At 44.7% G+C, this 12,712-nt stretch overlaps 1 protein-coding gene across 1 annotated transcript in view; it reads right to left on the minus strand.

Annotated features, from left to right (window-relative positions):
• Positions 1-12,712, minus strand: part of LOC137430880 (kinesin-like protein KIF18A) — a 196,896-nt gene that overhangs the window by 82,892 nt on the left and 101,292 nt on the right. The window contains exons 9-11 of the mRNA XM_078782362.1: positions 10,731-10,805; positions 7,023-7,126; positions 5,427-5,589 (exon numbers count right to left, since the gene is read on the minus strand). Coding sequence (XP_078638488.1) covers positions 5,427-5,589; positions 7,023-7,126; positions 10,731-10,805 — 342 coding nt within the window. The remainder of the gene's footprint in view (positions 1-5,426; positions 5,590-7,022; positions 7,127-10,730; positions 10,806-12,712) is intronic.

The following is a 12,712-nucleotide window of genomic DNA, read 5'->3' on the forward strand; positions in this document are numbered from 1 at the left end:
CTCAAAAGTTGCACTCGACCCAGGAAAAATAGGCTTAAACGAACAATGTAAAATTATTTTTTATTATTTTAAAGTGTAACAAAGGATAGGAAAGAGTGAAAATGATTTTGGTTCAGTACAAAGTGAAAAGGCAAATAAATGACAATAACGAATGGCAGGAGGGTAATAAGGATCATGACAATTTAACATAATCTAGTTGATGAAGATGGCGTTTGAGAGGAAACGAAAAGAAGTCCATGGGCCATCGAGTCGGCAAGTATAAAAATGGAAGCTTGAGGATGGGAAGCTTTATGGCGATATAAGAAAAGAGACGGAGGATTGAAAGAAGAGCAGGGAAATAAATAATGGGGAGAGCAAAAGTAACAACGTGCGTCAGCCAAGTCCCAGGAGAGGCCTGGATCGACGTCACGGAGCTCCAGGCGGGCAGGCATAGACAACTAGCAGACAGGTTGATGGGAAAAAGGCAAAAGCCACGGCTAGGATGAAAGAAGCCAAAGACAAGGTGAATCAACTATCGGGGATCGACTATTAACCATTGGACTCGGGAGTTTAAATATGTAGGGTCGTTAACTGGAATGAGATTTTTCAACTGGAAAGGAAGATTGTTAAAATGCAGCACGCAGGTGACCAAATTACTCGTTCACACAATTAAGGATTCCGAAGAACATGAAGACCGATCCGCGGTGCTAAAATCATACAATAATAATAAAATAAATAAATAAAAATCACCTCCTCTCTTATTGACAAAGTGCATGAGGTGCGATGGAAAAATCAAACATGAACAAAGTGCGATTGTTATTAGTTATTACATAATAGCCTCGACCCCAAAAAATTATAATGTTTTCACAAAAGGCAAATCCAAAAAGGGGAAAAATGCCATCAGAGCAATCATCATAATGGCTGTTGTGTTTTTAAACATATTTACTTCTTTTTTGGTACACAAAAAGGCTCCTGGAGGAGCTAGAACAGAACGGACCAGGCCAACATTGAATGAGAAAAAAAAGTGGAAAGAGGGGAGGGAGAAACACGAAGAGCAGTGGAGGCGAGGGGGGAGGGAGGACACAAAGTAGAGCTATTTATAACACTGAAATTAGCTCGAAGAGCCCCCCCCCCCCCCCTCCCCTCAGATAAGTGGCATGTCCAGCTGTCTTGAATGAAAATTTGAAGAAGCATTTTCGAGATAAAAATTCCCGAGAGGATGCACGCTCCTCAAAATGAACAAAATACCTGGAAGACAAATAGTAAGTAGCAAGAACTATACACTTCACTTGCAACAGTTGGCTAATCTCAGGCACGCGGCTGCTGCTGCTGCTGCAACTTATTCCTCTTCTTCATCATCAAAACCCCTAAAATGCCCACCTTATTGTAGGGTAGGCTGGGAAAAGTTTTTAGCCTCAGTCTTTCACAAACAGGCTTCCAGGCCTGACATTCGACTGAAGCTAGCTATAGAAAGGAATTTGGAATTTGTGCAGGCTACTTTTTGCGAAAGACAGTAGTACCGTATTTTTTATGCAAATAACCCACCCCCTTTTATGCCACGTACCTGGGGAAAAGTGGTCGAGGCACACATCACCTGCACATGGATATAACCCGCACACGGTTATAACCCGCAAGCCAGCTGTCTCCTTCACATGCCGGAAATACGTGATCTCCATATTTCCAGCAGCCGACAGGGATTTGTTGCCAAGGGGCCATTCAAAAATTATTAAATTCATGCATTGGCCAAATATGACACCTCCCCTCTTCACACCACTCGAACAGTTCAACAGGCACCCCCTAAAATATTACGTAATGTTCAAAAAAGACCCTTCCCCACCCCCCCCCCCCCCATTCCATACCTTAATCCAAGGATGCTATTTATCCAGTTGTTTTTCTGAGTTACTACAAACTATATTTGAAAAAGTAAAGGTACAGTGTATTGGCAAAAAGACCGGTATCCCTGTTAGCAGTCAGAATCCCTGAAATGACATCGGACTAATTGCTCGGAGTGATGTAATCGTTTGTAAATATTGTTATGGTTTTTAGAACCTTCACTAGTAAATTTTAGTAAATGTTTCCCTTATAAATGTTCCCCTGTAAATATCCCCATCAATTGGCTTGTTAAAGATCGCACCCTAGTTAGTCCATGAACAACACGTAGCGAACCATAGGACCTCTTCGTAGTTATTTCATTATTATGCGTTTCAGTTAAGGATCTGTTCCCAGTAGTTGAATCTGCATTGCCTAAATCAAATAAGATAGGCCCCAGTACTTCGTTTGCCAGCAGCGTTCGCTGCTCCTTGCCTTGATTCGGGTTGGCACCACGCCGCCATTAACCATGCGGTCAAGCCGAGAAAGAAGGGGGCGGAGCCGCCAGATCACGGGCGTGGCACGCCGACGCACCACCCGAGGCGGGGCCAGCGAGCCCGCACCAGCCAACCAGGGCTGACGAAAGACCATCGCGGGCGTGGCTCCATGAAGCGCGCATTGATTGCAACACGCGTAATATAAGGACAAGCGCGAAGCCTTTTTTACGAAGAAGGCAGAGAGACGCGTGAGAAGGTACCAGTGGAGTGAGAGGGTTCAAGAGAGTTGGAGAGAGAGACGCGTGAGAAGACGGAGCTTCCCAGTCAAATCGCAATATGCAACGTCCGCTCGCGTGCAACCAATATCATCAGCGCTGCCTGCCAGGGTTTTTTTTTATTTTTTTATGTATACTAAATCGAGGCTCGTGAAAGAGCTAACATTTATTTCACAAACAAATCAACCAGACAAACAAAATATATAAAAAGAGGGAGCGGAAGACAAGATGGGGAGAGAAGGGGAAGCACACAACACAACATTTGAGAGCAGGGAGAAGTATGGGAGGGAGAGGGCTTGGGGGGAGGAGGCGTGGGAAGGAGGGGGGGGGGGGGAGAGGTATAAAACACAAGGAGCCCAAGGACTTCCAGGACAGAGGTTGGTATTTCAAAAAAGGGTAGGATTTGGGGTGAAATTAGCGGGGGTAGAAAAGATCAAGGTTTTGGATGGGGGAAGATAAGAGATGGTGGTGAACAGCTGTTTTAAAGACCTGGAGGGTGGAGTGGGATTGAAGCGAGTGAGGGAGTTTGTTCCAGAGGCGGGAGAAAAGAGGAATGAAGGAGTGAAGGTGAGCAGAAAGTCTTGATTTTGGCAGTTTAACCATAAGAGGGTTGCAGGCAGATCTTGTGTGACCTGTAGGAATATTTGGGGGACAGAGCCCAGAGAGAGCTGGGGGGGCAAGGCCAGAGAGGAGTCGGTAGAAGACGGAAAGATCACCAACCTGCCTGCGGTGAGTGAGTGAAAGGCCCTTGGAGTTAGCTTCATCGCAGGAGATTCCAATGATTCTGAACGCTTTGGTTTCAACAGCGTGAAGACGAGCTAAGTGTGAGGCAGGAGCACCAAACCAGAGGGGAGAGCAGTGTTCCATAGAGCTGCGGATGAAAGCCTTGTAAGTGGTGAGGAGCTCAGGTGTGCCAAGGAAGGACTTCACACGACGGAGGATGCCCAGTCGGCGACTGGCTTTGGAGGCCAGATTTGAAATGTGGTTTTCCCAGGAAAGATCATGGCAGATAGTGAGACCCAAAAGCTTGAGTGACAGAACTTCTTGGAGAGGATTATTCAGAAAGTGGATGGGAGGGTTGTCCAGTCGGTCTTTTCGGAGAGACATGGTAAGAGTGTGAGATTTGTCAGGATTGAAAGACATGTTCCGACATGTTCCGGGTTCGCCCGACACGACGCGCGTCGCCTCCTGGAGCCGGACCTCGACGCCTACCGTCTGCCTGGGCCTTCTCATCCCTTCCTCCAGTCATTCCTGCCTGCTATTCCCTTTCGTGTAAGTCTGTTTGTCTGTCCTGTTTGTTGTCCTGGGGAATAATACAAGATTGTTTTAAGGTTTGCCCTGTGTCTTCTTCTTCTTCACTGTAAATTACTTTCGTTTCTTCTTTGGTTCTTTGGTTTTGTACATAATAAATGTCTGTTATTTCTTACCTTTGGTTTCTTCTTTCCTCCGATCGCTTTTGTCCCGTCTCCAATTGAGTATCTGTGGCACGATTCGGCCAACCGCAATAGTCGGGTTTAGTCCTTTGTTAATGGCTCGGGCTGCGGATTGCTAAACCGCTCGGCAAATACCATCTTGTCCGTGGTTCAAGCGGTACTTGTCTCCCTGTTTTGCGGAGGGATTGGTAAAGGTATTCGGGAGAAAACCTTGACCAATAACTCTGATCAATTCCACCCCGCAAAAGAGCGTTACAAGTACCAGGACGAGAGACGGCCAGCTTAACAGGCCAAGGGGATCAACCTCCCCTTGCTAAGGGGAGTGCCGTCTCTGAGATCCATAACAATATGTTAAATTTCTTTCATTTGCAAATGAGATAAAATGTCTGTGGAAAAAAACAATGATGGAATGGTGAAAACTTAAGTTATATTTTGTAGAGATCTTAGCAATATAAAAACATATTTTAACGAGAACGGCACTCACTAGAGTGCATAACCTCCACCTGGTTGGCTAGATCACTCAATGGTGAAGAATCACTTAAAAAATTTAATAACTCTCAAAATCCAATAGATTCTTCCTTGTCAAACACAACCTGTCCAACAAGTTTCATCCAAATCCATCCATAACTTTTTGAGATATCCTGCTATGTATCGTTTTTGGCCTGATCTCCCCATGGTGAAGATTCATTTAAAAATAGCCGGATCCGAATCTTCACCAAAATTCAATCATTTCGTCCTTGTGACATACGCGACATCTCTGCCAAATTTCGTACGAATCGTCCACAACTTTTTGAGATATTTTGTTCACAAACAGACAGGGTTGAAAACATAACCTCCATCCACCTTTGGTGGCGGAGGTAATAAAATTGTACAATTTACAGGATATGAATACACAAAATATAACATCTTCTCAAGGAAGTGACGGCACTTTTTCTTCAATCACCAGTTCTATGGGAAGACGACGTTTAAATAAAGCAATTTGCTTTTATCATTAACGCATGGAATACGTGCATCATTAAATACTTGCATCTTTAAATAAAGGGTGCCTGGAACAAAGTTGCCATTGATCGACTAAGCACGATGTAACAGCATTGATTCACAAATCCCAGAGTATATAGTCAGTCGGGTTGCATCTGAATGGGATGGCCTTCACTCTCATCAGGGCCTGGCCAATTCAAGTTTGTGCCTTATTAATGGAAGCAAAAAGGACGAACACCACTGGTATGAATAGATCAAAAATGCCACAACGTTAATAAATCAGTTACAAGAGAGAAGTTAATAGAGAAATGACGATCAATTTCCCTGCAAGTCACAAAAAATAAATAATCTGTCAACTGGAAAAAGCTTAGCGGTTCCCTAGTCTTTAAAGGTATCTGCTTTGATCCAGAAAATTAAAAGCGATAATGCCATTTTGAACAGGAGCCAAATGTCACCTTATCAAGGCTCTCCTCCGAGCAGAAAATCCGGATCCTCTCCTGGTCCCGCTCTCTCAGGTAGGCACGTAGCTCCATCTCCTTCAACTGGGCCTGAGCATGCAAACTGTCTCCATGCAGGCTGCAGCGCTCCTTAAACAGGTTCTGCATGGTTGTCTGGAGCCTACAGAGAAAGTTTGGTGGCAGGTAATGCAACAGGGAAGTTGAAGAATTCGGGCCAACGACTAGAACATGCACAAAATAATGTAATTAACCAAATAATGTTTTATAAAATGACACCAAGTACTGCAGGAGACATCAAAGGAGTCAACATAGTAATTTTAAGAACAGAAAAATATTTTGGCCCAATGTCCCCAACCCCATCCCCACTCTACCACCAATGCATCACCCCCACCACCACCACCACCTCTACACCATCATACATGTCTCTCTCTCCACCCCTTCCCCACATACAAATGCACTCCCTCCTCATCCCTTCCCCTAAATTGCAGAACCAATCACCAATGACAAAATGCAGAAATTAGCTCCTGTTGTCTCGTCTACTCAGTATCCTTGCCTGCAATGTCCAAAAATAAATTAAATAAATAACACGAGATCTATGCTTGGAATGCCAGTAACGATGCCAGATGACGAATGTGTATTGGAAAACAGAAGGCAGAAGGCCTGAGAACACATCGTAGAATACGAATGTGTGATTATCGTAGCCTGCGGTGCAGCGCCAATCCAAAATGAGCAAACGAATCCCGAAACAGCTCTCATTTAAACACCACACACACCATGGACAGGCCATTCGAAAACTACACAGAGGCGAGTCCTCGTCGACTGCACGTGCATTTGGTGTTCCTGGAGCAACACGGTATTAATTGGCTGTAAAAATGCAGAGCGCTTGCCCGACATGAACATGTAATGTCCAGATAAAATAAATACTAAATGAGCCTGTTGGGAAAGTTTCAGAGCAATGGCCTTAATATGCTGCAGTTTATGTGGACATCAATGGAATCTCGCCTCCAAGAAGGTAGAAAGAGGTAAATATGATAACACCCATTGTTTCAAGACGTCAACAAACCGACTGTCTAAAGGAGAAACGACCAAAATATTCTCACGTGAAACCTCGCTTACCCTGTTGTCAAGACTCCAGCTTCAGGACAGACCGACAACCTTAATTATGTGGATGACCTTATATTTCGATTGGGGTTTCCAAAGGTTTAGAATAAATAAATAAATAAACGGCAAAAAAACACCTGCTCACTTATAGGGGATAAATTACTGCTATCTGTTGAACCCCATGGAAAAATGGCCCAACACCAGCTGGCTTGAGTTCACATCAAGCCTTGGGTGGCCCCGCATATAAAAAAATAAATAAATAAGTTCCATTTTCCCAAACAAACGGACGCCATCTTCAGTGCTTGAATCAAAAAACAATACTGAGTTGAAGAAAATAAAGGGGCAGGGGGAAGGAGGGAGGAGAGGGGGAGAACAATCGTCATGTAACGATTCATTTTACCCTGATTTAAATAAAAATGGTAAACAAGTCAGCCGTTTCCCCCATTCCCCATCCCCCCTGCAACTTTCCCACACAACCACTCGACCTCTTACCGCAAAGTCTGTGCGTTGCAAGGCTCATTAGTGACGGAAGGCAGAATGGGTTTGATTTCTCTCCCAGCTTCATACCAAGCTAGTTTCGCCTTGAGTGCTGCAACCTGAGGAAAACGGAGAAGTAAATGAACCTTGAAAGCAACCAAACACCAATCGCTCAAAGATAGGGCAGGGGGCACGATGCAAACTGTGGGGTCAGAACAAAAAAAAAAAAAAAAAAAACAGGATCCAAAGCTTTGGATCTGGTGTCCAGAGCTTTAGAAAATACTTTTCTGGGAGCAACCATTTTGGCAGCCTGAAAGTTTCACTCAAAATACCCACTTCACTACCCCAACACCCCCCGAACCTCCCTTCCTCAAGAAAGATCCCCCCCAAAAAAACTGACTTGAAATTCGTTAATCTTAAAATCAATTCGTTTTTATTATCCTTCAACAATTCCAAGCCCAAAACACCAAATAGTTTCCTTCTCAACATAGTCGTTCTTCTTGGCCCCAAGATTGACACGGAAGATTCGTTACAAATTAGTGGAGACCAGGGTTGGACACGTCTCTCAACATTGGCCTTATGTATGCAAGTTAATCTGTGCAAGATATTGGAGAACAAAGGCACATGTCTGACAATGTGACACTTCTTTTTTGGGGCCTCTTGTAAACTTCTCCTTGGGAAAGCTCCACCCTTCTGCACCTGGCACCGACGCTTTGGAGTGTAGTCTGGTACCACTCGCTGGAACAGGTCGTACAAGTCATGCAACAAACACCCTGAGGTTCTTCACCATCCCATGCGTCTTCCATGTTCAGTGTGCATGATTGCATGTGCCCATAGCCTGGAATTAGTTTTGGTTCATCAAGTATTCTGTTTTTATGCCTCCGCCAACAAAGTCGGAGGCATTCGATTTTCGGGTTGTCCGTCCGGCTGTCCGTCTGTCCGTCTGTGACAGGTTTTTGTACAACTTGAGAATGGCAGAAGGGAACAGAGTCAAACTTGGTACAGGTATGTATAATGATGTAAAGATGAACCGACTTGATTTTGGGGACAAGAGGTCAAAGGTCAGAGGTTTTTTTTTTTGTTTTTTTTTTTGTATACTGAATCGAGGCTCGTGAAAGAGCTAACATTTACTTCACAAACAAATGGACCAGACAAACAAAATACACAAAAAGAGGGAGCGGAAGACAAGATGGGGAGGAAAGGGGAAGCACACAAACACAACATCCGAGAGCAGGGAGATGTGTGGAAGGGAGAGGGCCCGGGGGGAGGAGGCATGGGAAGGGGAGGGGGGGGGGTGGGAGGGAGAAGTATAAAGCACAAGGACACCAAGGACTTCCAGGACAGAAGTTGGTATTTCAAAAAGTGGAATTGGGGTGAAATTAGCGGGGGTAGAAAAGATCAAGGTTTTGGATGGGGGAAGATAAGAGATGGTGGTGAACAGCTGTTTTAAAGACCTGGAGGGTGGAGTGGGATTGAAGAGAGTGGGGGAGTTTGTTCCAGAGGCGGGAGAAAAGAGGAATGAAGGAGTGAAGGTGAGCAGAGAGTCTTGATTTTGGCAGTTTAACCAAAAGAGGGTTGCAGGCAGATCTTGTGCGACCTGTAGGAATATTTGCGGGACAGAGCCCAGAGAGAGCTGGGGGGGCAAGGCCAGAGAGGAGTCGGTAGAAGACGGAAAGACCACCAACCTGCCTGCGGTGAGTGAGTGAGAGGCCCTTGGAGTTAGCTTCATCGCGGGAGATTCCAATGATTCTGAATGCTTTGGTTTCAACAGCGCGAAGGCGAGCTAGGTGTGAGGCAGGAGCACCAGCCCAGAGGGGAGAGCAGTATTCCATTGAGCTGCGGATGAAAGCCTTGTATGTGGTGAGGAGCTCAGGTGTGCCAAGGAAGGACTTCGCACGACGGAGGATGCCCAGTCGGCGACTGGCTTTGGAGGCCAGATTTGAAATGTGGTTTTCCCAGGAAAGATCATGGCAGATAGTGAGACCCAAAAGCTTGAGTGACAGAACTTCTTGGAGAGGATTATTCAAAAAAAGGTCCCACTCAGTAAAAATTACTGCGCTAACTCGTGAACCAGTGATGGTACTTTGACCAAATTTGGTACACGTATGTATTATGATGCAAAAATGAACTGATTATATGTCAGCAAAAGTCAGAGGTCATGTCTGGTAAAAAATATGATACTCGAGAACAGCTAAAGGGATTTAAATCAAACTTCGTACAAGTATTATAATGATGAAATAATGTGGGCGGAAGCATATCGGGTGACGTTGCGACATTGAAGAGGATCGCACAAATTTCTCATCAATTATTTTCAGAAAAACCTTTGAGAGTTGTGAAAGGATAAAAATCATACTTGAGAACTTTGGCAATTACAAACAGGAAAATGCATCCGATTATTCGCGAGATTCTGTGGGCACGACTTACACAATGTGTTTCGCGCATTGTCTGCTCAGCCTCAGTTAATTTGAACACCTTTCCAAAAATTTTGCGACACCCTGATCCTCGCTGGGCAGGTAAGCGAGAATCCCAATAATGAACAACTTGTTTCTAAATAAACAAAATGTTGTTTTGATAACTTCCTCTTCAATAGAGGGTGTGCATGTGACGTCACCACATTTGCGATCTGCTATCTTGGCTTACAAGCAAACAAAGCGAAACTACATGTGGACTGGATTGCCATTTGTTAAAATGGTGAATTTTTGCACTGTATTTCTTAATGCAATCGTGCCAAGAGGATTTGTTGTCACATTAAAGACTGCCAACATGCAACAATATAAAGATTTTGAGATAGAGGCTTGACTTCATTTTATGAGGGGCATTCAAGAGATATTCGGAATAATATTCTCAAGGTAGGCAAATTTTGTGGTGTGTGTGTGTTGCGGCGTGCGAGTGTGATGCGGCATGCGAGTGTGTTGCGGCGTGTGAGTGTGTTGCGGCGTGTGAGTGTGTTGCGGCGTGTGAGTGTGTTGCGGCGTGCGAGTGTGTTGTGGCGTGCGAGTGTGATGCGGCGTGCGAGTGTGTTGCGGCGTGCGAGTGTGTTGTGGCGTGTGAGTGTGTTGCGGCGTGTGAGTGTGTTGCGGCGTGCGAGTGTGTTGCAGCGTGCGAGTGTGTTGCAGCGTGCGAGTGTGTTGCGGCGTGCGTGTGTGTTGTGGCGTGTGAGTGTTGCGGTGTGAGTCTGAGTGTGTGAGTGTGTTGCGGCGTGTGAGTGTGTTGCGGCGTGTGAGTGTTGCGGCGTGCGAGTGTGTGTGTGTGAGGGTGTTGCGGCATGTGAGTGTGAGTGTGAGTGTGTGAGTGTGTTGCGGCATGTGAGTGAGTTGCGGCAAATTATTAATTTTTTTAAATAAATGTTAACAGTTAATTAAATGCTGTAATTTAATGTACGACAGGAGAAAATGTCGTAAAATGTCGTAAAAACCAGAGAAATATTCCTGCTCCGCTCGCCTATTCCCCAGAATAGTTAATGAGAAATTGGCAAAGCAAAATAAAACCTACCTTTTCCTCACTCATCATAACTAATTAGTAAAGTTCGGAAGATGACACTGGGCTGTTCAATAAATCAGACTGCAATTAACAATTACTCATTTGTGAAAAAGAAAACGTTAACCTGCATCTGCACGCTCTGGTTTTCAGGGCATTAATCTTTCACATTCCGTTGCGCAGCTCTTTTTAAGCCTCGGATTACGTAACATGGGGAAATGCATCAAATAAAAATGTTAACCTCACCTCCTCTTTCAGATCCTTGCAGGCTTTAAAATAGCGGCTGATGTGTTTTTCAGAACTCAGGACATTGCTCTTCAACTGAAAACAACAAAAAATGGGTGTGGGAGGTACAAGGTTTGAGCAGAGCGAGGAAAGAAGTGGGGAAATCGGTGTTTGAAGACCCAGGAAAGGGAGAGATAGGTGTGGGGAGTTAGGAGCGTAAAACAGGTAGGTATCTTGTATTATGCAAGACTGTCTTTCCTCAATGAAAGATTCCGCAAAGCATTTGGTCAGTTACTCCGAGATGAGCAACCAAATGCTAATGTGTGACAAACTGTGACATTTGCATCAATTAGACATATTAATGAGCCTTTTACATTGATAAATGCATCAAGTGTTTCAAGTATTTGGAATGGATCATCAAGATTGTATTTATCAACTTTATCTTCTCGAACCTCGAGTAACGCTTATCGACTTTGGTGGACAGGCAGAATAACCTAGAGGTACACGCACTCGCCTCCAAGCTGTCCATCCTGGGTTTGAATCTCGGCCCTGCTATAAACTGCCACCCTGGTGTTTCACATGCAGGGCGATTCATCATTGTGTGTGTCGTCCTTCGGATGGATATTGAACTCGGTGTCCCATCTGGCAGCATTAGTTGGTTGATGTTAAAGATCCCACGGTGTCCTTTAGTGAGCTATTTCTAGCACCATGAACAAATTACCAGAAATTATGAACAATTTTTTTTTTTTTTTTTACATAAATTCAGCGTTTACTTCGGAACCAGGAAGTGGAGAACAATTTCACATTCATCATTTATTGACATGAAACCTTTATTTGAAGTTTCACATCACAGTAGTTGTATTTTTAAACAAGTAGTGAAGTATAAATGTATTTCCCTTGATAAACCTTTGTACCAGACATTTCCCTGAAATGTCAGACTGTGGCATCATGGATAAAGCATCCGCTGGGGGGTTGGAGGTTCGAATCTGAACGGGGCAGTCATACCAAAGAGGATAGACCCACCTTTAGAGGCCATTTTTCCCCAGAGAGCAGTGGTCGGCCTTTTTCAGGCACCGTGGTCCCCTTTTTGAAGCAACGTTTTAAGGCCGGATGCTCTTCCTGCCGCCAACCCCGTTATTCGCCTCTTGCGACACACAAGGAATTACCAGTGAACTGGTACTCAATTTGCGGACCTCAGAAGGATGACAGGCTGAGTCAACCCCCCTGGTATTAATTCAGCGATCAACCGGGATTCGAACCCAGGATCCTAGGATCCCAAGCCGGCACCCAAACCGCTAAGCCAACACCAGGCTTATACCAAAGAGGATAGAACAAGGATAAATCATGGTATGTCTGGAGGATAGAGCACAAATAAATCATGTGCGTTGGCATCCAATGGGGGGAGATTTCACCTCAAATTGGTCTGCTGGCTGTGTAGAGTGCGCAGAGAAAAAGCACGTGTAACACAGATGGCATCACTGGTATCCCGTGCACCCGGGAAGTCCCATCACTTCCCCCAAGGTCACTGGCTGTGTTTGTCCAACTGTCGGTATGTGGGTATGCAATTTATCGAACAGCTCTTCCATGTGCCTTAAAAAGTATATATAGATAAAACATGTATTACAGTGTGGTACGGTATAGATTTTATATTTGCCTTAATTTCAATAAAGAAAAGGGGCTGACAGGGTGGCCTAGAGGTACGCACACTCACCTTTCAGGTGTCAAGCCTGGGATTGAATCCCGTCCCAGCTATTAACTGTCACCCTAGTGTTTCATCAATGTGTGCCTTCCCTCGGATGGACGTTAAACTTGGCGATCCATCTCACGGCATTAGTTGGGGGACGTTAAAGATACCAATGAAGGAGCTGGGGCTCCCACGTCGATCGGAAGAATGGACGCGACAAAAAGCTGGAATTCATCCGAGTTGCTTTAATCAAACCAAACACTCAGGCACTCTGAAAAGCCCGTTTTATCGGGCAGCAATATATATACATATTATCCAG

Source organism: Myxine glutinosa, chromosome 7 (assembly GCF_964187855.1).
Source record: "Myxine glutinosa chromosome 7, kmMyxGlut1.1, whole genome shotgun sequence".
Lineage (NCBI taxonomy): Eukaryota > Metazoa > Chordata > Myxini > Myxiniformes > Myxinidae > Myxine > Myxine glutinosa.